The sequence below is a fragment of the Notamacropus eugenii genome, chromosome 3 (assembly GCF_028372415.1).
Source record: "Notamacropus eugenii isolate mMacEug1 chromosome 3, mMacEug1.pri_v2, whole genome shotgun sequence".
Lineage (NCBI taxonomy): Eukaryota > Metazoa > Chordata > Mammalia > Diprotodontia > Macropodidae > Notamacropus > Notamacropus eugenii.
This window is the reverse complement of record NC_092874.1, coordinates 247,399,354-247,426,542: the sequence shown is the minus strand read 5'-3', so window position 1 is coordinate 247,426,542 and position 27,189 is coordinate 247,399,354. Positions and strand designations below refer to the sequence as shown.

General features: G+C 38.4%; 1 protein-coding gene across 1 annotated transcript in view; it reads right to left on the bottom strand.

The window, feature by feature from the left end:
- Nucleotides 1-25,280, bottom strand: part of MYRFL (myelin regulatory factor like) — a 119,340-nt gene extending 94,060 nt beyond the window's left edge. Inside the window, exons 1-8 of the mRNA XM_072655366.1 lie at nucleotides 25,219-25,280; nucleotides 24,918-25,128; nucleotides 23,363-23,457; nucleotides 16,045-16,195; nucleotides 10,870-11,065; nucleotides 8,856-8,932; nucleotides 5,551-5,661; nucleotides 26-116 (exon numbers count right to left, since the gene is read on the bottom strand). Coding sequence (XP_072511467.1) covers nucleotides 26-116; nucleotides 5,551-5,661; nucleotides 8,856-8,932; nucleotides 10,870-11,065; nucleotides 16,045-16,195; nucleotides 23,363-23,457; nucleotides 24,918-25,105 — 909 coding nt within the window. The 5' untranslated portion in view covers nucleotides 25,106-25,128; nucleotides 25,219-25,280. The remainder of the gene's footprint in view (nucleotides 1-25; nucleotides 117-5,550; nucleotides 5,662-8,855; nucleotides 8,933-10,869; nucleotides 11,066-16,044; nucleotides 16,196-23,362; nucleotides 23,458-24,917; nucleotides 25,129-25,218) is intronic.
- Between the last annotated feature and the right edge of the window lie 1,909 nt (nucleotides 25,281-27,189).

Sequence of the window (27,189 nt, the reverse complement as noted above, 5' to 3'; positions counted from 1 at the left end):
GAGAGAGTGAAGACGTTGAACCTACCCTGACAATTATCCTCTCAGAGATGTGAGCAGTCAATAAGTACAGCTGGTCTTGACTAGCAGCATAGAGTCCAACCACCAACATAAAATACCTAGTTAGGAAACAGTATAAACATTAGAAAAATTCAAACCTAACTTCATCTGAAACACAAGTAATTTGTCCCATGATATGCCACTCCATACTGGCATTCTTTCATTTCCTCCCAAGGGCAAAATTTTCTCCATTGTGAAAGAATACAACAATTGATTCATCTATTATCACTTTCTATTAGCCCTTGGTACAAGGAAAGAAGACAATAAGCATTTTTTATGTGCCAGGCAATGTGCTAAGTGCTTTAAAAAATGTTATCTTATTTGATACAAGTCAGGTCATTTGCAAATCCCATAAAGAGACCCAGTATAAAGAACCCCTAGTTCTCATCCTCAGTTTGGGCTTGAGGACAATTCTAAGTATGTGTTATTTCTTATTTGTTAACCATTCAGGACAGAATATATTTAGTCCACTGCTTCTCAATCAGTGTGCCAGGACACACTGATGCCCTGACTACATAATAAAGCTAAAAACATCCCAAGTTTCCACATAGCTTTGGCTCTTTCCCTAGCACTGGACCAGCTCCTGTCAATCCATCTTAAGCCTTTCCTACCACTACTTCCTCTTCAACAGTAGAATCAAAGATGTTAGTTTTCCACACTCATCTTCCCCAAGGCCATTTTCATCAGTGAGGATGAGGATTTTCCTTTCCCTTCCATGGTTTATTAAGAGATAACTCTTCCTGCTTGGTTTTTAGTATAAGTATTATTAAAAATCATTACACATATAATGATTATATATAATATTGTATAAGCCAACTCAAAGATAGAATAAGAGAAATGACAGTACCACTGTATTTTCTCCTGGTCAGACCACATCTATTCTAGAATATCATGCTCAGTTCTGATTACCACTTCTCAGAACATTGACAAACTGAGAACACACAGATGTGATTTGCTAAACAATGAGAAAACAAGAAACCATGCCACATAAAGATCAGTGGAAGCAAATAGGAATGTTGAACATGGAGAAGAGAAAATATGGGGACAGGGAAAAGGACAAGAGACGACAGCAGTGTCTAGATACCTGAAATTCTACCATGAGGTAGAGGTATTTGATTTCTGCATGGTTTCAGAGGACAGAACTGAGACCAATGGATGGGAGTTGAAGAGAAGAGTATTTTTGTACAAATGAGTCCTTTCTTTGTTATATTTAGAGGGTAATAAGCCTAGCAGTAGTATTGCTGGATCAAAGGGTACACATAGTTTAATGACTTCTGGGTCATGGTTCCAAATTGCATTCCAAAACATCTAAACAAATTCACAGTCCCACCAGCATGTGTGAGTGTATTAATTTTCTCACAGTTTCTGCAACAACTATCTTTTTTAAAAAAAAATATTTGTCATCACCAGCAATACCACTATTAGGTCTATATCCCAAAGAGATCATAAAAAGGGAAAAGGACCAACATATACAAAAATATTTATAGCTGTTCTTTTTGTGGTGGGAAAATTGAAATTTAGACATTGAGGAGATGTCTATCAACTGAAGAGTGGCTGAACAATTTGTGGCATATGAATGTAGCAGAATACTATCGCGCTATAAGAAATGACAAGCTGGAGGATTTCAGAAAAAACTGGGCTTACATGAACTGATACAAAGTGAAGTAAGCAGAACTAGGAGAACATTGCACACAGTATAAGCAACATTGTGTGACAGTCAGCTAGGAATGATTTAGCTCATCTCCACCACGCAATGATCCAAGATAATTCCCAAGCACTCGTGATGAAAAATGCTATCCATATCCAGAGAAAGAACTGATGGAGTCTGAATGCAGATTGAAGCATACTATTTTCACTTTATTTTTTTCATGGTTTTTTTGGCCTGTTTCTTCTTTCACAACATGACTAAAATAGAAATATGTTTTACCTGATTGCACATATATAACCTTCACCAAAGTGCTTGTCCTCTTAGAGACAGGGGAGGAGAGGGAGGAAGTGAGAAAAGTTGGAATTCAAATTTTTTAAATGAATATGAAAAATTATCTTTACAATTAATTGGAAAAAATAAAATACTATTTAAAAAGGAAAATTGTCAACTTTGCAAATCTAATGGGTGTGAAGTGGAACCCTTCAAATTCTTTTAATTTGCATTTTTCTAATTATTAGTGACTTGGAACATTTTTTCATATGTTTGTTAATAATTTGAATTTTTCTTTTGGGGCTACCTGTTTATATCCTTTGATCATTTGTCTATTGGGAAATGATTCTTGTTCTTATACATTTAAAACAAATCCCTGATATAGCTTAGATATGAGAACATTATACACAGGTATTTGTTGCAAAGATGTTTTTTTCACTTAATTTTTGCTTCTAATTTTAACTACATTAATTTTGTTTCTGCAAAAACTTTTTTTATGTAATCAAAATTATCCTTTATATTTTGTATGATCTTCTCTGTTCCCTTGTTTGGTCATGAACTCTTCCCCCATCCATACTTGCCAAAGGCATTTCCTTGCTTGCACTTTCCATTTGGTTATGATGTGATCTTTTATATCCAAATCATGCATCCATTTGAACTTTATCTTGGCATTCACTGTGAGATGGTGATCAAAAGCAAATTTCTACCAAACTATTTTCCAATTTTTCCAGGAGTTTTTTTCAAATAGTGAGTCCCTACTTTAGCAGCTTGGGTCTTTGGGTTTAATTGGTTCTGTCCTTCTGTATTTATTTACTTCTCTCTTTCACTAACCCCTCTATGGTTTTTAGCATGAGAACTGGTATTATTAAGTTCCCTTCTTTCCCACTTTTTTCAGTATCTCTCCTGGGATTCTTACCTTTTTGTTCCTTTAAATGAATTTTGTAATTTTTTTCTTATTCTATAAAATAATTCTTTGGAAGTTTGATTGGTATGACACTAAATAAGCAAATTAATTTAGTTATTATTTGCATTTTTAGAACGTTGGCATGACTTAAACATGAGTAGTTAATACTTCTTCAGTCATTTAGGTCTATCTTTATATCTGTAATGAATGCATATCATTATATGCATATAATTCCTGTGTGTATTTTGGTAGGTAGACTCCCATATATTATATAAATTCCATAGCAATTTTGAATGCAATTTCTTTATCTCTTCCTGTTGGATTTTGTTGGTAATACTCAGAAATGCTGATGATTTAGGTGGGCTTCTTTTGGATCCTGCAACTTTGTTGGTTGTTAACTATTTCAGTTATTTTTATTTGATTCTTTAGGGTTCTCTATGTAGAAAATCATATCATCTGTGAAACATGATAATTTTATTTTTGCCTGTGCTTATTTCCTCAATTTATTTTTCTTTCTTATTGCTATAACTAGTACTTATAGTTTTATATCAAGCAATTGTGATGATAATAGTCATTACATATCATGATGGCTCTTGATTTTAGATAGATACTATTTACCATATTAAAGAGAAGTCTATTAATTCCTATGCTTTTTAGAATTTTTTTAAAGAAAGGGGCATTGAATTTTATCAAAAAGCTTTTTCAGCATATTTTGATGTACTCATATGATTTTTATTATTTTTGTTATTAATATGTTCTGATAACACTACTTGTTAGGAAGTTGTTCTTTATGTTATATCTAAATTAGCCCTTTACAACTTTCATCAAATACTCCTAGTACTTCCCTCTAGAGTCAAGCAGATCAATGGTAACTCTTTTTTTCTACTTGACAACCCTTTAAATACTTTGACAGCTACCAGTTCCTCTTTATGTCCTTCAATCAGTCCTTATGCCATGGTCTCAAGGGTCTTCACCATACAAGGCTCCCTACTCTCCACACTTTCCAGTTTAGCAATGTTCTTCCTAAATGTGGCATCCAGACATGAACACAATACTCCCATTCCCATCTGACCAGAGCAGAGAACAGTGGATTATCACTTCCCTAGTCTCATACTTAGTATCTCTCTAAATACAGCCTGAGTTGTTTATGGCACATGAATAGGACTGAATGCTATTGCACTATAAGAAATGGGGAATGGATGGTTTCAGAGAAACTTGAAATGTCTTATATGAACTGATACAAAATGAAGTGAGAAAAAACCAGGAGAACGACTTATACGGTAACAACAATATTGTAAAGATAATCAATTTTGAAAGACTTAGGAAATCTGATCAATACAATGACCAATCACAGCTCCCAAGGATTCAAGATCAAATATACTATCTGAGTTCAGATGGAAAACTGGTGGACTTAGAGTGCAGAGTTTAGCATAGTTTCTTTTCTTTCTTCCTTTTTTATTCTTGGACATAGCTAATGCAGAAATTTCTTTTGCATGACTATTTAAATTTGCAATGTTTTGTTTTTCTTGCCTTCTCAGTTGGTGAGGGAAAAGGAGGAAGGAAGGAAAGAACTCAGAGCTTAAAATAAAATTATAAATAAAATAAATGCAGCCTAAGCCCCAAGGGAATCAGAAGGCTTAGTAAAATAAAAATAAAAACCTGACTTTGCTATGTTAAAATATCCTTGGCTCTACGTACTTCTTTTTTCCACCAGAAACAGATTGAAATCCCTCCAATGTCTTAGTAGATGGCTTCCTGAGCTGCTGTGGCCAAAAGCATTTATCACCCAGCGGTCAACTCTCTCCTCTGGGAATGCATGTCTCCAAATCTAACTAGACAAGACTTCAGACTGCAGATACAGTTTTGGTCCCAGGCCTGTATACCAAAAATCTTTCTAGCTTAGTCAACCCTTTCAGGGATTCAGTCATTTAATATTTCTTACAAAACAGGCCTTAACAAAATCTATCATTTCTTCCCAAATTATTTCATATAAAAAAATATGCCTACAAAAGAGGTCCAGGACTGAAAATATTTTGCTAGCAGATAACACAATGCTTACAAAGTAGCCTCGTGTGATGCAATTCCAGCTTAGCCATGTGTTCTTTACTGTGCCTTCTCTCTCTCTTCTCTGAAAACAAGATCCAGTACTATCATAAAATAGAAATTAAATCTTGGGGGAGAAGGAATTTGGATGTGGGGGAAAAGAGAAGACTGCAAATGAAGCAGGCTAAGGATAAGAACTGGTAGATTTAGAGAAAGAATGGGAATGGCTCCTTGAGGTCCAAGGTGCTCCCAGTGGGAGTGTCAATGGTAACTATAACGATGGACCAAATACACGGGAGACATATTTTTTTGGCTATTACCAATGTGAGTGTTTGTTTTACTTGACTATGCACATTTATTACAAGAGTTTTGTTTGTTTTTCTAGTGTAGGGAGGGAGAGAAAATGAATGCTTTGTTAACTGAAAAAAATTAATTTTTAAAAAAAGGAATCCTCAGATACTAACTTAAAAGACTTATGACCCTGTCTTCAAACCCATGAGACTGAGCTACAAAGAAACAGTCCAAGTTTGATGTCATGGATTCTTGGCAAGGCTCTTATGAAATGCTCAGCTATTTCAACAGTATGCCCATGGATAGTCAATGATTCCCACATGTTGACACTCAGTACCTCTGGTCAGGGTTGGGCTTTCCCTTCTTTCTCATATTATTGGCTGTTGTCTCACTGAAATGTAATCTTCCCAGAGTTACTTTGGTTACTTGGTCTCCTGGTAGATCAATTCTAAAGCAGAGAGATAAAAAGATTATGTATATGCACATATATACAAATATTATACATATAATATCCATTTATATTTATATGCAATGTATTTACACATATATATTTAGAGCTAGAAGAGACAATCTAGTCCAACTCCTTTATTTTATAGAAAGAAAAAACAGAGGCAAAGAGAGACTGTTAAAGGATTTGTTCGTTCTATACCAGATTGCTTTTTCTACAAACATGAGTAACCAGGTGTACTCAAGTATCAGTAGAACCGGCCAATCCCACTTGTATATCAGATAACATGCTTCCAAATTCAGACATAGACTGACTTTCCCATCTTTTGGTGAAAGAGATTGCCGATCTTGTCGCAACCCTGAGGATAGTTCACTATCCAAAGGACAAGATAGCCCAACTCCATTTACATCAGATTAGTCAAAAAGTAAAACCCAACCCTAAGGTAGTAGATGACGGAACTAGGAGGACTTGAGTTTAAATCTGGCTTTGGATACCTCCTAATTGTGTGACCCTGGATTTTAACCTGAGGTCAGGTCCTCAGACTCCAAAATCCAGAACCCTTTCCACTCTACCACCTTGCTCTCTTTGGTCCCATCTTATTAAGATTCCCAGGTTCTGATCAGACTGACTCAGAGTAGATCAGCAATTCACCGGTGAGGAAGAGAGGGGACTGGCTCACTCTTCAATAACCAAGTAATGGCCATTTGAACAGAAATTGGCTTTTATGATATTTCTTGCTCATGCAGCCATCTCCATAAGCAAAAATTTATTGTTCTTTGAGACTCTGAGGGAAACAGAAATCCCCTTTATTCTACCTTGCCTGAGTTTGCTATGGCATTCTTCTCTAGAGTAAAGGGTTTTCTTGACATAAAGGTGAGCTCAATGCCCCTTGGGGCTTTGACTGGAAGTATTTGCATATGAAAGGTCAGGAATGTGGCCAGGCAGGCAGAAGAGACAAAGACCTGGCCTCCTGGGTTTTGCTCCATCGAGGTGCTTTTTTCCCTCTGCCCACTCATCTACCTGAGAGAACAGAAGAGATTCCAAGGCAAATAACCCTTACATGGCTTCTGTTACAGCCTCACCTCCAGAGACTAAACTCAAGAGGCACAGAGAATGATTGCCCTGAACCAGAGCAAAGATTCTTAACCTGAACTATAAAAACCTATTTTTTTTGAATATTTGAATAACTGGATTTTCAATATAATTAATTTCTTTCGTAGTCCAATGGATTTTATTTTTATGCATTTAAAAATATTATTCTGTGAAAGGGTCCAGAGGCTCCTCAGGCTGCCAAAAGAGTCTATGTAAGGAAAAAAAAATTAAGAACCCCTGAACCAGACTGAGATCATCTTTGGACACTCCCAACAACTAAGAAGTTCAGTTGAAAAAAAAAAAGATTAAACTATTCCCAGGATTTTAAGCTAGCTGGGAGAGTCAAGTTCTTTGTTCTGAAGAAGATGGCCTAGAGTTGAGAATTTCCCATTGGAGATTAGTGACTTGGTCAAGATTCTGAAGGGATGAGACAAGTTATGGCACAAAGACGTGGGGAAATAAAGCTAAAACTAAAAATCCCTCCCCTACCCCCACAAGAAAAGTTTTGTTTTGTCTTGTTTTCACTGGTCTAAGGCAAATTTGGCTGCTTTTTCTAAAAGATCAATTTTTTAAATCTCTGGTTTTAAATGAAAAAGTCCACACTTATAAGGAGATACCCCAAATTTTTAGCTAAAATTCTCTACATGAGAACCTTGACTACACATGTTCCTAATAAGTTCCTTATATGTGTGTCTATTCATGCATGCCCACTCTTTCTTCTGGTGGTATGTGTATTTCTTGGGAGAGGATACCCCAGGATTATGGGGGAAATGTTTTATTATAACTTTCCTTAATATGTTATTTCACTTGACTCCTTTGCTTCAAACTAATATTCAGACTAATAATGTTATCTTTGCTCTCTATGAAAAGTAAACACACCATGAATATGTTGTTGTTACTTAATCATTTTCAGTCATGTCCAACTCTTCATGACCCTATTTGGGGTTTTCTTGGCAAAGATACTGAACTGATTTGTCATTTTCTCCTTCATCTCATTTTACAAATGAGGAAACTGATGCAAACAGGGTTAAGTGACTTGTCCAGTGACTTGTCACACAGCTAGTCTGAGGTCAGATTTGAACTCAGGTCTTCCTGACTCCAGTCCCACTGCTCTATCCATTGAGTCGCCTACCTGCCCTCAAACACATAGAGTCTTAGTGTATATATCACTTCAAAATACCTTAAATCTAGGGTTGTCATCCTCTGGTGGACTTGTCTTGTGAGTAGGCCATGGGGGAAGAAGGGAAAGTGCCTGCGGTGCTACATTTAGACTTCTGTTAGGGGGTCTTCACAGTGTCATCTCATATTTAGTTTCTCCTAATCCAACATTACATTAGATCTTGCCCCAAAGAGACAGCAAGAAGAGATCAAATTCTATATCAGATGTCTTTTCTATTAATTTGAGAAACCAGGTATACCCAAGTATACTAAGCTAAACTGGCATGCTGTGGCATAATCCTAATTGTTTATCAGGATAAGGTGCTTTCAAATTCAAGCACAGGCTGACTTTGCCATGTTAGCCCTGGGAACAGCTTATTATCGATAAATAAAATAGCCCAATTCTCCTCATATCAAATACACCAAAAAGTCAAATCCAACCCTAAGTCATTCCTCCTTCTGATGGAATCTGAAATCTGCCTAGCTTGGTACCAGCCCTGTATATTTTCTGAGTGGGAGCCCTTCCAATGCCCTTACAACAACAGCATTTACGAAAAAAAGTAATAAGTCTGAATCGTAAGCACAGCAGGCACTCCAAATTCTGAAATTAACTCTGTCAGCATGTTAATGATGAAAATGAAAATGAAAAATCTGACTGCCATCTATCTTAAGGAGCCAAAGCCCACAGCAAAATGAGTATAAAAAAACCAGTAATATAGAACAGCTTTTTATAATGCTTCCCCTCCAGAATTTCAATGCATTTTTATGAACATTGTTTTGTTGACAAACACATGTTTGTAGCATTTACATTTTCCATCACTTCAAATCAGACCTCCCGGTGGATATCTCTTTGAATTGCCAATGAAAGACTGACAGACTTGCCTTATTCCAGAAATGCTCGTAGAAAACATTGGGGGAAAGGGGAGATAGAAGGGACCTCTTACTTGTAAGGATTGAAAATCCTTTTGCTTCGATCCGATTGGGACTGTTCAATGGCAACTATCTGATTGGTGGCCTCTACCTATGAAAGACCCAAAAGTTAATGCTATAGAACATATCAATATCTAGAAAATTTTCAAATAAGTTTTCAAATCCAATCAACAAATAATTATTCAGTACTTATTTATTTATGGGAAAAATATCAAAGTTCCCAAGTCACCATCTAGTCATCCAATTAAATTCAACAATCATTTATCAAGGACATTCTATGAGCAAGGCACTGTCCTTGGCACTGGGGATACAAAGGCAGAAATAAAAATAATCTCTGCCCTCAAAGAACTTACGTTCTCCTTGTTGAGAAAAGAAACAAATATACTAAAAGTTAAGTAGCAATGGTAGATTTAAATGGTAAGGCATTCTTGGGTGGAGCTAAGGAAAAGTCATGAGCAAAAGTATGGAAAGGATACTTGAGGGTTAGTTGGATAAATCAGTTTAGCTGCACTGGAGGGTTCAGGAAGGGAAGTAAAGGGAGATGAAGCTAGAATGGTAGAAAGGGGCCAGATTGCAAAGGACCATAAATAGCCATTCTAGAGGAAACAGGGAGTTCTTTGAAGATTTTTTTAAAGCAAGGAAATGACATGAGCAAACCCCATATTTAGGAATCTGGCAGTGGTACACAGAATCCAACTGAAGAAAGAGGAGACTTAGAAGCAGGAGATTAATTAGGAGGTTATTATAATCGTTGAGCTAGGGTGGTGGTTATGGAAATGGAAGGGGAAGTAATGACTACTAAGAAAGCTGAAAGAAAAGATCCACTAGATTTGGTGAAGCAGGGTATGGAAATAGGATATGGAAAGGGGAAGATCCAAAGATGGCAATGGGGCAGAATGACTAAGAAAATTCTGGGACCATTAATAGATATAGGAAACTCAGGAGGACTGGCTGGTTTTGCGGACCAAATGGGCAGTTTGATTACATTTTACTCTTTGTTTTATTTTTGGAGGCAATGAGAGTTAAGTGATTTGCTCAGGGTCACATAGATAGTGTCTGAATCCAAATTTGAATTTGGTGTTCCTGACTTCAGGGCTAGTGCTCTATCCACCAGATCGCCTAGCTGCCTGAGCTTGATTTTAAAGAGACATATTGGTAACAGTAACAGTAATATTGGTAACTGAGGTAAAAGTAAATCAAATCTGTATAAGTGGCCAGCATATTCAGTTGAAGGTATGGTGCCCTGTACAGAGTAGGCACTTAATAAATCCATACCAAATTGGAATGTGGGAATGGAGTGTGTAAGATCTATCAGGGATACCAGAATTTTGAAACAGAGATGATGGTTAGAATTATGGGAGAGGGGAGCAAACCATGGGGCCTTAAGAAGTAAGTTTTCACTTGCTTTCCTTTGTCCTTTTCTATTCTGGGTGCAGGAAGGGAGCTTTCTGGTCCAGGAGCATGAGGACAGGGATCTAAGAGCCCAGGAATCCAAACCCATCCCAGGAGTAAAGCCCCTAAAACCCAAGGGTACTGGATTTCAACCCAGTGGGGAATTTGGTAGGGCCAATGATATATAGAAACTGAGTTAAAAATCTATTTCCAATCCCTAAAGACTGAAGTGATATAAAGGGGGTTCTGTCCCCAAAGAGTTTGGGGTAGTGTTTACATGTTTTGTCTTAACCTATCTTTGAAATAAATTCCTTTATTAATTATTATTAATTTTATTAATTATTAAATGGTTTATTAATTATTAAATGGTTAAATGGAATTGGGCTACTAGACACTGGGCTCCTAAAAATGAACAGAACACAAGTAGTGGAGGTTCAAGCCCATGGCAGGCAAGTAGATTCCTTAACCCTGTTAGGATACCAGAGAAGAGGAGGGGGAGGGTAAAATGAACAGCCTTAGCCTTCAGTCAGTGGGACCAAACCTAAAACAAATTCCATATGTTTAGTGTCACCAAAGTCCATTCAAATACAGAGAAGATACCTTTTTACTAAGGGTGGCTAATAAGAGAAGACTCACCTTCACTCCAAAAGCTTTCAAATAAAATGTTTCTATTGGTTTTACCCCCATTTGGGTTTTGACATATTGTGGATTGCCCCAAACCTGGACGTGGACAGTGATCTGGAAATGATTCTTCTTCTGGCAAACAAAAGCCTCATCTGCCACAGAGAAATTAAATCCTTTGTCTGTGACCACACTGTAGCCTACATCAGGGCTAGGACAAAGAAGAAGTAAGAAAATAGTTGGGAGAATATTTCCTCCACATTGCATTTCCCTAGCAATATCAATTAGAAAACCAAATATAAAACCATTTCAGGAAAAAAAAAACATACTTTGAGGATTGCTCTTTGTTATATTTAATCAATTTAATTTTCCCCCCTGAGGAAATGAAAATGATCCCTCAAGTCATAGTTGGCAGAAGTCCACGTTGGCTTTTTACCCTCTTAGAGCCAAAAAGTATAGTCCCTGCCAAAATGAAAATATGGTTAGCTGTTATTTTCAGTGCCCTTTCTACATTCTATGGACTGAATAAATGCTTTCTGACTTGAGCTGAGTTAGTTGTGACTCCACACCCACACAATAGAGTCCTACACAGAGACTAGAAGTTAAAACTCACTGTAGAAATCAGTCATGCAGGAAGAATTCATCTCCTTCCATCTGAAAAAGAACGCCTCTAAATTTCATCCAAGACCAAAAGCCCAAACAACAAGAAATCACTTGGGCATATTGATGTGTAAATGAAAAAAGGCAGTCTTCAGAGCTGACTATTGCCAAGAATAGCTTGAAATTGAGTGGGTTTATCCATACCAATTTCTGAATTCCCATTTGCACTAGAGAATCTTCACTCTAAAATCTTTTTCATCTTCTCCTTCATCAGTTCATATCTAGCAAATATCTACAATTGCACATTGTAACTCTATACCAAGGGTGGGAGGGAACTTAAAGATTGTGAAATACCTTTCCTAGTTTTTCCTGTATTCAAAAGATCATAAAGCTGGAAAGAAACATACAGACCATCTAATCCAACACCTTAATTTATAGTAGAGGAAAGAGACCCTGAGAGATGAGACAACTTACCCAAGCCTGGGCAAATCACATCCAGGCTTTGAACCAAGGTCTTCTGACTACAAATATAATGGACTTTCCATTGTACCATTAAGTGGCATGGTTTTTACCCCATGTAGATATACAATACTAGTTCTGCCTTACTATACCATCTTCTTCCTCTTTTGTCTGTTCTCTACCACTATGGATCTCCTTGCAGAATGAGTGAACATCTCAATAAACTGTGAAGGAAAGAGCCCTGGTTGATAAAAGTCTTCAAATTGTTCATGACCTTTGGTCTAGTGATTCCACAATGTGGCATTATTTTCAGTGCCCTTTCTACATTCTATGGACTGAATAAAAGCCCCAAGGAGATCAAAGATGGTACAAAAATCCCCACACATACCAAAATATTCATAGCCATACTTTTTATGTGATAATAAAGAACTGCAAACAAAGTGAATACCCACTGACTGGGGAAATAACTGAATAAATCGTGGCCCACAAACATAACAGAATATTACTAGGCCATTAGAATGATGAATGTGAAAGATTCAGAAAAGTATGGCTTCCCTTTTGCATGAACTCATGCAGAATGAAGTAAACATAACAAAGAAAACAATATGCAAAATGTCTATGACAATATAAATGAAAAGAAAGATTAAGAGGCAGCCAGATGAATTAATTAACTGTAGTGACCAATCTCATAAGCCCGGACAACCAAAACTCAGTTCCTTCATCTGAGTAGAAAAGCCAGTGCCTACATACACAGAGTATGGTAGATGCTGATAAAAGCAATCTTTGCTCATTTCCTTTTCTTGCACCTTATCTTTTTTAACCTCTCTGTACCATTGGATGTAATTGACTACTTTCTCCTCCCCTCTGGGTTTCATGACATCCTTGGTTCTCCTCCTACCTGTATGATCAGTCATCTATAGGATATCCCCTAACCATGAGTGTTCCCAAAGGTTTTGGCCTGGAGCCTCTTCTCTTCTTTTTCTTGATAAACTCATCAGTTTCTATGAATGTAATTAACCATGCAAATGACTCCCAGATCTACCTAGGTAGCCCTAGATTCCCTCCTGAATTCCAGTCCTATACCATCAACTTCCTATTGGACATTTCAAACCATATGTATCATAGATATCTCAAACTCATCATATCCAAGACAGAACTCAACATCTTTCTCTTAAAACTTGACCCTCTATTGAACTTCGTACTACTATCTTTCTAATTACCTGGGTTTACAACTTTGCAGTCATCTGTGACTTGAAGGATTGTCTTATTTTTGTCTTTGTATCATCAATGCTTAGCTTACATTTAATAATGCTTGTTGATTTATTCTTTGTTACAAAGGAGGGCTCAATTATTGTGAGATGAGAGGTTTAAGGAGAACTGAATCTGATATAAAAGCAAAAGACAATAATAAACCTAAAGACAAAAAAGAGTCCAGGACTGATAGTCAGGAGTCCTGAGTTTTAATTCTGGTTCTGACATAAGTTAGTAACATGAATAAGATATTTTACCTTTCTGGCCCTTATCTGTAAAAATGAGAATATTGATCTAGTATTGATCAAGTCAAGTCCACAAGTATTTATTCAGTATTAACTGTGTTCCAGGCACTATACTAAGATTAGGAGATAAAAAGAAAAAGCAAGTCCCTGCCTTCAAGGAATTCACAATCTAATAAGAAGGACAACCTACAAACAAGATGTCTAAAGGAAAAATTGGGGGTAGTTTCAGAGGGAGGTATTAAGATTAAGGACATGGAAAGGCTTCTTGTAGAAGGTAGGAATTTAGGGGAGACTTGAAGGAAACCAGGGAAGTAAGAAAGCAGAGATGAGGAAGGAGAACATTCCAGGCACAAGGGACATGGAAAATCTCCAATTTGGAAATGGAGTATCTTGTATGAGAAACAGCAAGGAGGCTGGTATCTAACTGATTCAAATCAGCTCAAAAAAACATTAAGTGCCTAATATGTCTTAGGTGCTGTGATTTAGAAAGTCCATTTTAAAATTCTTTAATAGAGAAGAAATGGAATGGTTTTAAAAAATATTTTTCTCTGTAACTTAAAAGCAGAAAACTTTCACAGGTCTCTTGAGAAGAAAGTGTTTGAACATCCTTGGCAAAAAAAAAAGTGCACCTATGCTATCAAATGTTTCTAATACCAGATCCATTGAGTAACCTTAGCAGATCGTTATGAGGAGATGTAATTGTAGTAGAAGCCAGAGGAAGAAAAATCCATCAATGAAAAGAATGATAATGAACACTTGTCTTACATCATCTGGGAGCATTCTATTGACTCAGGTTTTCTGAACTAATCTGTTCATTTGTTCACTTTAAGACTAGGGGCATTGGATTGTACAGTTTTTATAAAAGCATTCATAGGGACTTGAATCAAGGAAAAATCCCTTTGTGATAAGCTTAATCAGTACTTTTCCATCAAGGAAGTGAAAATGATAGAACTGATCTGGTTTAAAGGAAAGCTTCTAAAGAATATGGTAAAGGCTTCACAACAGAGGGGAAGGAGGGATGGATTGACTCTAGTAGAAAGAGAATTGGATATAGGAGAGTGGACAGGAACATGAGATTTGTAACCAGAAGGCCTGGGTTCGATCCTGAGCCTTTCAATTACAGTATGTGTAACTCTGAGATACCACTCCTCTGGGTCTCAATCTTCTCATCTGTAAGATGGGGAGGTCAGGCTAAACAATCTCTAAAGTAGATTATGGCTCTCAGACTATTAAAAGTCCACATTTGTGATGACTGGTGTGAAATGAGTAGCTGTTTCTGACTCTGTAGATAAGCATTATTGGCATAAGAATGGCAGTCCAGCTTTGTATATCAGAAATTAAATAAAAGATGAGTCTAGAACATAAGGTTTAGAAATCAGGCCTGAAGAACTTAAGCATATCTCTGTTCATTGTTTTAGCTGTATAGTTTTTAGAGTGTTTTAAAGACTCCTAATAACTCTGTGACAAGTCAGATGGATATATTTAAGATAAAAATGGGCTCTTGAACCTAAAAGTCGAACTGAAATTGAAAGGTCTGTATCCTGACCTTTTGGAATACCCCCAGCCCTGTCAGAATACCAACTGTCTCTATGGATCAGGCAAGGGTCTTTGTTCAAGGGTGGGTTCAATTGTGGCAGGATAGGAAGTTTAAGGGGAATTGAATCTGAAATAAAAACAAAAGGCAATAAGAGACCTTAAGAAAAAAAGAAATTACAGTTTACTCCTGTGGGTGAGCAGCCATGGGTGTACGGCAAACTGGAGGAAGGGGGAAATGGGTTCATGGTTGGAGTAGAGAGGGGACTCTTTGTTCCCTCCTGCAGGTGTAAGGATGAGAGGGGTCAGTGTAGACTCAAGGCCCTTCACCATCTTGGTTATCCTCCTATGAATACTCTACAGCTTATCTATGTCCTTTAACCATGATGCCCAGAAATAAACACAATATTCCAAATGGAGTGGGACCCGGGTAGAGTGCACCGGGACTAACACCTCCAAATTCCTGGAATTTCTGCCCCTCCTAATGCATCAAAATGTCAAATTACCTTTTCTTTTTTTTGGCTGCCATATCACACAGCTGACCCATATCAAATTTAGATAAATAGCTTAAAAACCCTCAGATCTTTATTCAGAACAAGTGATCCAAAAAAACTTAGAGATGGAATAAACACTTTACTACTCAACCAAGGATGGCCTCAAAGTTCAATTCCTTCCTTCCTTCCTTCCTTCCTTTACAAATACTTATTAAACATTCATTCATCCAATAAGCATTGATTAAACACCCACTGTGCACAAAACATAGTGCTAAATCTTGGAAGATATATAAATTTAGATAAGTGCAATGGACTTGGTTCTGAAGAATTCTGGACTAAAATGTAGATTGCCCATAGTTTAGCAATAATAGGGGGGTGAAAAACAAACCAAAGGGGGAAAAATCTGGGATCTTAACAATGACCTCTACCTAAATCTCGGAATTCAATCTGGGTGTAGAACTCCAACTTGAATTCAGAGTTAATATCTTTTTTCCAATCTTATTACTCAGGAACAGATTAAAAAGAGAGGTTTTCTTGTCTCTACAATCTTCCCACGTTCAGTTTCCAGCTCACAGAGAGAATCACAGAGTTTCACAAAGGACACTTACAGTTTTTCATAATGACTGTTCAGTAAGATGTGCCAGGGAGTAGCCTGATATGGCTGCCATTTCAGGGAAGGGCAGCCTTTATCCAAAGAGGCTGCTTTCTGTCCATCGCCACCATTTTCATGAGTGTCTGCGCCATAATTCTTGCCCACCACTGCAGAGAAAGGGACACATTAGATCTCCCCTATGATTTTTCTAAGAACCACATTTAAATTCATAATGTTAGATAGAACCCAGGGCTGACATCAGGAAGACCTGAGTTCAAATCTAGCTTCAGACACTTATTCTCTAAGGTGGCACAATCAATAGACTGCCAGGCATGGAGTCAGAAAAACTCATCTTCCTGAGTTCATATCAGGTGTTAGACACTTACTAGCTATGTGACCCTGGGCAAGTCACTTAATTGCATTTGCCTCAGTTTCCTCATCTGTAAAATAAGCTAGAGAAGAAAATGGCAAACTATTCCAGTATTGTTGCCAAGAAATTCCCAAATGGGGACATGGAGAGTTGGACACAAATAAACAACACCAACAAATAACCTAAATAAGTTATATGATCTCTGTTTGCCTTAGTTTCCTCATCTATTAAATGGGGGTAATAGTAGCACAGAGTTGTCCAAAAGTGAGACAGAAAGAGACATAGTCAGACTAGAAGCCCTCTAAGATACCTTCCAGTTCTAACTGTATGATTCCTTGTTCTGGACACTACCCCTTTCTCTTCATCTGGTTTTTTAAGAAGTCACATACTCTTGACTCTAACTGACTTTTCAGCCCCTTGAAGCCTTTAAATCTTTTGAACACAAACTGCTTTCTTTTCACACTTCCCTCATCCTGACCTTGTATGGGTGATTTCTGGAGCTGAATTATGACAGCATTTATCTCTACTTAATTCATCCTACTAGATTTGGCACACTGTGCTAGCCTATCCTCACCACCTCAACCTTCCCTTTCACCTACCTCATTCATTCACATCCCTTAGAGCAGAAGGGTAGATCAAAAATGGTGGATCAAAGGGAAAAGTATATAGGCTTCATTTTAGAGGTGTTGTATGTGTTCTCTTAAAGAAAATATAGCTAGCCTGCAGCAGATTTGAAAATGTTTTACTTTCCCCTTATTCATCTGATTTTTTCCCCTTACTAGTAATTCTGTCATAACTTCCTAAAGAAAAGCAGCTGTTCTGAGATACTTTGTCCCCCTGAGATGATCAAAATGTGTTTTTACTGGAAACAATGTTATTACCTGTCAACTAAGCACAAAGTTGACATTTTTAGAGATAATATGTCACCAAACTGTGTGTAGCCTTTTACCTAGTGATTCCACTACTAGATCTGTATCCCAAAAGGATCAAAGAAATAGGAATAGGACCTATAAGTAAAAAAGAATGTCCAGTAGCTCTTTTTATTTGGCAAAAACCAGAAACTAAAGAGGTGTCGATCAATTGAGAGAATGACTGAACAAATGATCACTTATGAATGTAATGGAATATTAATTATCATACTGTAAGTAACTGTGAAAAGGCCAGTTTCAGAGAAGTCTAGGAAGACTTGTATCAACCAATGCAGAACCAAGAGAATAATTTATATGATAATAATAATATTGCATATAATTAATTGTGTATTTTGTATATTGTGACTATGTTGTATATTATATTGTATATAATTTATTGTGTATAATTTATATAATAATAATAATATTGTAAAGACAAAAATCTTTGAAAGACTCAGGAACTCTGATCAATGCAATGACCATTCCAGGTGACTTATCATAAAACATGCTACCTGACTCCTGCCTGGGAAATGGTAGACTACAAATGCAGAATGAGATACACATTTCTGGATGGAGTCAGTGGGAGAATTTGGGGTGTGTGTGTGTGTGTGTGTGTGTGTGTGTGTGTGTGTGTGTGTGTGTGTGTGTACATAAAACAAGGGTTTTGGTTTTCTTTTTTTCTCCAATGGTGGAGGGGAGATTAGGGAGGGAAAAAGAGTCTTGCCATAGGGTTGCCCCAAAATATGAAAAAGGAAAGAGGGTTTCTTTTTTTTTTCAAGTAGCGGGAGGTAGAAGGGAATGAAAACAAATACTTGTTGATTGAAAAAATACGTAAAATAAAATAAGTTACCTTAAAATATGTATCATCCCAGAGGCAGCTGTAGGCACTGTAGGCACAGTGGATAGAGCAGTGGCCCTAGAGTCTGGAGGACCTGAATTCAAATTCAGCCTTAGATATTTGACACTTACCAGTTGTGTGACCCTGGGAAGGTCACTCAACCTGAATTGCCTCATAAAAAAATGCTCAGGGTCACACAGGTAGTAAGTGTATGAAGCCACATTTGAACTCAGGTCCTCCTGACTCCAAGGTTGATGCACTATCCTCTACACCACCTAGCTGGTTCCCCTTCCCCTTCCACACACACAGACACACAGACACACACACAGACACACAGACACATACACACACACACACACACACACACACACACATACACACACACACCCTTCCCCCAGGTGTTTTCAATTAATCCTAAAATCTAATACAAACTCATTTCTTTGTCATTTAGAGCCCCTTCCTACTTAGATCCCACTTACCTCCAAACCTGGCACTACTCCAGTCACAGAATCTCAGGGTTGGAATGGACCTCAGGAGTCACTGAGTTCAACCCAAATCAGAACAAAAATTCACTCTCCAAGAAACCTGACAAGTGACCATCCAACCTTTGGCTGGAAGATCCAATGAGAGTGGGAACTAACTACCTTCCCAGAAAGGCAGCCCAATCCACTTATGAATAATACCAAGACAAGTTGAATAAGAATAATAATTAAGATATTAATAGTTGACATTTAATAAAAATGAGTCGAGATTTGGAAAAGGATTAATATACATTATCTTGTTCGATCCTCACAAACCTATGAGTAAAGTACAATTGTTACCCTATTTTACTAAGGGGAAAGTGAACCTCAGAGAAAGGAAGGAAGCGGGAATGGGAAAGAGAAAGGAGGGGAAGAGAAAAAAGAAAGGCAGAGGCAAAGGGGGAAAGAGAAAGAGGAGAGCATGGTAGAGAGAGGGATGACAGCGAAAAGAAAAGAGAGTAGGGGGAAGTAAGGGGACAGAAGTGAAAGTGTAAGGGCAAGGGAGAGAGTGGGAGGAAGGAAATGGGACAAAGGGATGGAGAGGGAGAAGGGAAGGGTGAGGGGAAGGAAGGAAGACAAAGGGAAGGAAAGAGTGAGAGGGAGAGAAGAGGGAAAGAAAAGAGAAAGGGAAAGGGAAGAGGAAAAGAAGAAGGAGAGGAGAGGGGAAAGGGAGAAAAGATTTGGGGAAAACATGATAATTGTCTTTTGATGACTGAAAAACTCATGTTAAAAAGGAATTAAATTTAAAGGCTCTAGATGGCAAAAGTGGAGTCACAGGTAGAAACTTCAGAGAGGTACCTATCTAGTCAATATACCTCCCTAACAATGAGAGCTGTTCAAAGTGGAATAGGATTCCCTTCCCTACAGGTCCCCAAGTATAGTAAGTATAGCACCAGTGATGGAGAAGTGACCAGATGTCCTCTGAACTTTCTTGCAACTCTGAGACTCTGGGACTGTGGTCTGGGATTCAGACTACACATAATGAAAAACACGCTAGATCACCTCTTGTTTCCCACTGTCTACCTCCACCCCTCCAGGATGGATGCTACAGTTGCCATCCCACCTAACAATTGTGGATATTTTATACTCTAAATTTGTGGATGTGGGACATTTAACCTGGCATAGGATGTTGTTCAGCAGCTGCAGATCACTGAAATCTCCTCACTGAATTCATTTTTTTTTAAAAAAATATCACCACGTCCTCTTGCCCACATTTACCTGGGCTCTTCCCATGATAACAAAGGCTGCATTTTCCCCAAGCCATGCCAGGCACCCCTTTGCTTTCCTCTGCCTCTCCAGGTTTCAGGCTGAGAAGATGTGTCACAGCTCACCCACATATGTAAATTCTCCCACCTCGCCAACAAAAGGGCCATCAACAGAAGAGACAGGTCTGAGTTACTCGGGTTTCGTTTCTTTCTGACTGTCTTTCTTTAGAACCTGAGCACCTGACCTGCTCATTTTGGTATTCCCATTGTTTTCTGGTAGCAATTATCCTCAGAGGCCTTTTCAGTGACCTGAACAGACATTTAAAGAAAACTTTCAACGAGGTATCTCAGGATTTCCTGTTGGCTATGAAACCTCTAGGCCTCTGGAGACTATGATGAGGTGGGGGGCGAAAGGTGGAGGGAGAGAGGAGGGGAGGGAGGGACAGGCCCCAGAGCACTGTGGGAAGAATGAGCTGTTAATCAGGAGCAGCAGGGTGGATTTGGGTCTGAGTGTCCTGTCCCTGAACCACAAACAACTGGCTAGCAGAAAGGGAAGCCTTGTGGAGAGATGAGCAAGGCCAGTGTAGTCTGGTCACACCCAGGCCAACGGGATGGGGCTGGATTTCTCACGCTCCTCACTCCCTGTCTAAGCAGCAGCCCTCTGCTTTAAAATGCTGGCATTTTCTACACTTGAATAGTGCTTATAGTATTACCATAGTAGTTACTATTATAGTATTGTATTATAATAATGGAATAAGTATTACTAGTTTAATGGAATGGATCCATTTCAGCTCTGTGGACTTCTATTTTAAAATCAGGAATATATTTCCGTGAGAGTGAGGGTAGAGGAGGAAGAAGGAAATCCCTTAATATACTGAATTCAGCATCATGTGATGGAAAAAAGGGATCTAGGTTCAGCTCTGTTACTGGTTTTATGTGAGCTTGAGAAGGTCAGTCTCCCTAGCCCAGCCTGCACCTAAGCAGTTAGTACAATGGAGTAGGAGACAGGAAGACCTCAGTGTGAATCCTGCCTCAGACACTTGGTAGCAATGTGAGAAAGGAAGGGAGGAAGGAAAGGAGGGAGAGAGAGAGGAAGGAAAAAGAGAGGGATAAAGGGAAGAAGAGAGGGAAAGAAGCAGGTAAAAGAGAGGATTGGAAAGGAGGAAAAAAGGAAAGGAGGGAAAGAAAGAAAGAAAAGAATGGAAGGGATGAAGAGGTAAAAGAGGGATGGAGGGAGAAAAGGAAAGAGGGATATAAGGGAGAAAGAAAGAAGAAGGAAGGGAAAAGAGAGGAATAGAAAGGAAGAAGAGAGAGTAGGAGGGAGAAAAAAGAGAAGGAAGGAAGGAAGGAAGGAAAGAAGGAAAGAAGGAAGGGAGGGAGGGAGGAACTATAAAGTGCTTACTATGTGCCTAGCACCGTGATAAGAGCTCAGGAAACAAATAGAAGAGAAAAGATAGTCCTTGCCCTCTACACCCTCATGGGAAGCCAATTAATGTCTTTGAGTCTCAGTTTCCTCATCTGTAAAATGAGGACAATAATAGCTCCTACCTCACAGGGTTGTGGCGAGGATCAAATCAAAAGAGATAACGTATAGAAGAATAACTGACCTTGCCACTGACCTTTAGAGTGAGACCCATTTTAGAGTGGTCCCCATTCCCTCACCAAGGTCACAGGATCATAGAGCTAGACCTGAAAGGAGCCACAGAGATCAAATAGTCTATTCTCTTCATTTTATGAATAAGGAAACTGAGGCCCAGGAAAAATAAATGAATTGTCCAAGGTCCCCCAGGTGGTAAACATCAGAGACACAAGATGATGCATGCGAATTTGATGGGACCAATGTTATGTAGGAACCGAGATAAGTTTAAAGGCTTTCCTGTCCCTTAGAGGCTGAGGAAGATGGAGGAGGGAAAATGCCTGTACTTTCTCTGCTCTATCTTTGAACTCAAAGCTTAAAAAGAACTTATTGATTAATGAAGGTTGGGCTATATGGGGAGAGGCAAGACTTGAGATGGACCTTAAAGGGTTAAGAAAATGTTATATCCTAAGTATACCATTTCTAACATTGCGCTAAAGGCTTTTTTGTCACATCATATTAAACTATGTTTTAAAGGGATTTGTCTAAAAAAAAGAACAGAGATAATGTAGGTCAACCTTGAAGTGCTATATACGTTAGCTATTATTATTACTATTACTGCCTAAACAAAAATTCCCCTCTATGACAACCCCGCTAATTCTCCCTCTTTGTGAAGATCCCTAGTGAGGCTGGACATGACCAATGTAGCCCATTCCTACTTTTTGTTATTGTTCAGTTGTTTCAGTCATGTCCAACACTCTGGGACCCCATTCGGGATTTTCTTGGCAAAGACACTGGTGTGGTTTGTCATTTCCTTCTCTAGCTTATTTTACAGATAGGGAAACCGAGGCAAACAGGGTAAAGTGACTTGCCCAGGATGACACAGCTACTAAGTGTCTGAGGCCAGATTTGAACTCAGGAAGGTGTGTCTTCCTGACTTCAGACTCAGCACTCTATCTGCTATGTAACCTAGCTGCCAAAATATATAGGATTATAATATTTGCATGTATATATACACATGTATAAGTATTCATATGATATAATTATGTTTATATATTATAAAATATGTTATTTAAAATATGTCACATAAGATAAATGTCACCAAAATGTTTTTTAAATGATTTTACTGACTCAGGGTTAAGAACTTCTACTCTAGGATTTATTATTATTGCATTAAACAAACAACTCCAGTTTTACCAATTCTTTGAGTGCAAAATTCTTGTTATTTTTTAGAAATAATTGACATTTAAATCATGTTTTATACACATTATCTCTATTACAACTCTATGAGGTAAATGATACAGTTATGATTAACCCCAATTTACAGACAAGTAAGCAGAGATGGAGAAAGACTAATGCCCAGGGCCACGTAGCTGGTGAGCATCCTAGCTGGGATTTGAACTCAGGTCTTTCCAACTACAAGTCCAGCATTCCATCCACCACTATAAGTAAGCAAGGAGGTAGATGCTGGCTTCTATAGAAGAGTTCTGAATTCTTTGTGGATTGCTTTTATCGTGATAAAACTAGGACTTGGGAACCTGATGATTTAGGCTAAGTATTAAAGGGAGGAAAAGGAACTGAAGAGCCTTCCTACCATCTACACTGGGGAAATCCTCATCAAGCAAACTGAACAGTAAACTTTATCCTGTGCTGGTCACCTCGTCCCAGAAGAGCCCGGGCTCCATCTCCCAGCCCTTGTCAACGACTGTCTCTCCAAGCACCATGCTGGACGGGAAAGCAAACATGACCCCTGTCTAAGATTGTGGATGAAAACATTACGTTTGAGGGATAGAAACACAAAATGGCGGTTCATTGTCAGGAGCAGAAGCATTTTCCAGAGCTATCCACCAGCAGGAGAAAGGACCTGTTTATTCGCTAAGGCTAAGGAGTTCTTTTCTCATCTGTAGCTTGCTTACTTGCTTTGTAATCACTAGTCCACAACAGACAGTCCTCCTCCTCTTCTTCTAGCACCTGAGAATGTTTTCTCTTCTTGGTTGGTGGTGGTAAGACCCTGAAATCAAAACGATGCAATCTGTTAGTTTGTTAGTTTGTTTTATTTCATTCATGTTTTATCAAGTTAAATTTAATTGGTCAGATCTAATCTCTATATCTAATTGCAATTTCCTCTGATGAGGAGACCTTGGCTCTGACCTTTCCCTTCTTTTCCAGAAAGGAGATGGAGTTAGATAGATATGTATGTGTACGTGCATGTGTCTCTGTGTGTATACATATGTATGTATCCATCATATATGTGTGTGTTCATCACACATATACGTCCATCCTATGTATACACATATCCATCATGTATGTGTCCATTGTATACATGCCCATTTATGTATGTGTATATGATGTATAATGCTGTAAAAATAAATGTAATCTGAAAAGGCATTCCAAGTTCCCAGAGCTCACTTAGAGAAAAATAATATGGACTTAATGTTAGTATAGTTCAACTGTGTTGTAGACAACCATTTCCTTGTTGTGAGTTTGAATATCATTTCTGATGCCCTTTAATCTTATTATCGCCCTATGGACTAAGATTCTTAGCATTTCTTATGCGATGTAAAAACTGTCAGAATGATGTTTTTAAATTAATAAAAATTAAAACACATAGGACTACAAAGTAAATCAATCACATTGAAATATGGTAATTTAACTTTTTTAAAAGTTTATAGACTCTCTGGTTAAGAATATTCTAGCTTTTTTAAAAAGTAGTTTGGGGGAGGGATAATTTAATGTTTAATGTTAATTGATTTTTCAAGAGAGTTGCTTTTTGTACTGTTTGGTTGGTTTTTGTAATCCCTAAAGCATCCTGGCTGATCAGATAAACAATGCTTCCCTAGGCATCCAGAATCCCCCTATATTTTTCTGACCTTTTACCTTTTCATTCAATTAGAGACCTTTGGGGTTTTATTGAACCTTTTGCTTAGAAGAGTCTCACAACCAAGAACAATGGACCAATACATCTTATAAATGTCTCAACAGTGCCATCTTCTGGCAAGACTTACGCTCATTATTTTTCTCACTCAGGGATTCTTTATGTGTGTGATGGTTCCCTCTGGTGGTATGGTGAAGCCTTTGGACCCCTTCTCAGGAAAATGTTTTTAAGTGAATAAAAGAATGGATTACAAAGGAAAACAATTATATTGGAAATAAAGATATGTTTCCCATTCAACTTCATGGACTCCCTGAAATCTACCCACAAACCCTATGAGGTTCACAACCATGTTCTTTTTTACATATATTTTGATAACTGTATTTCAATATCATTAGTTTCTTTTGTAATCCTACGTGTTTTATTTGATGCACTTAAAATCATTTTTCCAAGAAAGGGTCCCTTGGCATCTGCCAAAGTGGTCCATGATACCCACAAGTTAAGAATCTCCACTCTAGAGTCACTACTTATAAGAATCACACCAGCTTTAGGGATGCTTCTGCTATTAAGCCTATCGTAAAAATTATCTGGTCATTTACCGTGGGCTGTGGTGCAGTCTTGGTTGGGGATAAGAACAATTTGAGGCCAAGTGAGAAGATGTAGGTTGATCCCAAGGAGCCAGACAACAGTCATGGTACCCACTTGAAGGATATCCAGTGGAATTCATTTCATATATGTTCTCAGAAGGGTTAGGAAGCATCTTTCCAGGTGTGGAGTGCTGTAACATAGTATGAGGTCTAGCACCAGCATCTGGAAGAAGGAATAGATGAGAAAGAATTTCTCATAACCCAGCATCCAGTACAATAAAAAAGAACCATGACAGTGAAAGATGCTACTCACCTTTGACCTGAGGAGGAGGACTTGGATCTGATCCTGAGTAGGGGGGAGTGTCAGGTAACTGATTCTGCCTAGGGAACAGACACGAGATTAATTTTTTTCCGCTGCCTCTTTCTTCAGTAAGGTGCTCCCTCTTCCTGAAGACTCCCCTGCCCCAGTTCAAACAACATACAAGTTCCTTGATGGCACTGGAGGTCTCATTTTCACCTTTTAATTCCTGACACCAAACAGAGCATCTCGAACATAGCAGCACTTAAATAGAATTGAATAGGACGCTTAACGAGGGTAGGCAGGTAGGGAGGTTTCCTCTAGGGCACAGGAATTTAAGGGGTGCTGACAGTATTTATATTCTCTCTGCAGTTAGAAACAACTGAACTTGTATCTAGTTAGCATAATGGGCTGCAAGGGAAAGCTTCTCCCTATGAATTACAAATTCCGGCATACCATTCAGTTCTCAAACTCCTATTTTATTAGCAAGAATAAAGAGTTAACACAAAAAGTAATTGGACGGTAGAGACATAGAAGCTTCTTCACCCCACCCCTAAATGGCTCCTCTTCCATTCACCCCCAATTAAGAGAATTGTCCCAAGATACAAAATAGAGTTAAAGCTTTGTTACAGTCAGAGACAATACTAAGGAGGTGGCAATTGTAACTGTTCTCAGACCATTTGTGGGGGTACAAGAGTCAGGTCATAACCACTTGTATTTGAAACCAACCAGGATAAATGGAATCTATGGCTTTATTTTGGATAAGGTGAGATCAAATGAGGTTTTTAAGGGGTCCCTATTGCCCTTCTGAGCGAGCCCACAACTGCATTGTCTTCAATTTGGTTGGAGATGGGGGTAGCAGTGGGGTTGGAGGAAAGTGACTACCTAACATTCCCAACTCCTCTCGTGACTGTCCAGATTTTTCCATCCCCTTCCCAGGAGCTTTCTCTCATTGGAGATGTCTCTGCCCCTGAAGCCCTCTCTTCTGACTGGTGAATATCCATTCTGGACCACCATTTCATGAAGTCTGTTTTACATATTGTCTCCCTCCTCATTAAACCGTAAGCTCCTTGAGGGTAGGGACTGTCTTTTTTGCTGGTACAGGGTGCTCCCAAAAGTCTTAATTCAGTTCTAGTCTTTCTACTCACCTACCTCCCTATATGATCACCACCCTCCTCCCTCACTATTGCCCTTTTAGCCCTCTTCTGTATGGCCCTAACTTGACTTCATTGCTCTTGGACTCAGACCATGATTTAATGCCTAGAACCCTGGATCTTATGGATTTCTGATTTTGACCTTCAGAACCTATTCCTGGTTGCTATTTGGTGCCTTGAATATAGTTTTGTTCTTGCATCATGCTGCCATGTTGATTCTCTCTTATTTAGTTATTGTTCAGTTGTGTCCAACCTTTCATGGCCCCATTTGGGGTTTTCCTGGCAAAGATACTGGAGTGGTTTGCCATTTCCTTCTCCGGTTCATTTAACAAATAAGAAAACTGAGGCAAACATGGTTAAGTGACTTGCCCAGGGTAATACAGCTAGTAAATGTCTGAGGCTGGATTTGAATTTAGAAACACAAGTCTTCCTGACTCCAGGCCCAGTGCTCTGTCTGCTGTATCACCCAGCTGCCCCTCTTACTTAGTAATGACTGCCTAATCTGTAGCATGCTCTGTAATGGTATGTATTCCTTCAGATTCTATATTTAACCTTCTTCCCTTCTCTTCCTAGGGCCTATCAATTGGTACCTACCATGAATTTATCATTTCTATGTAAATGATTCCCAGGTCTCTATATCCAGCTTGAGTTTCTCTCCTGATCTCTATCTAGTCAAGTATATCCGATTGCCTATTGGACATTTCAAATGGGATGTCCCATAAACATCTCAAACTCAATGTATGGAGACAGCATAGCAGAGAGCACAAGATGCTTCAGATTGGGAAGTCTTCAGTGCAAATTCTGCCTATGATACAACTTCATGACCTTGGAA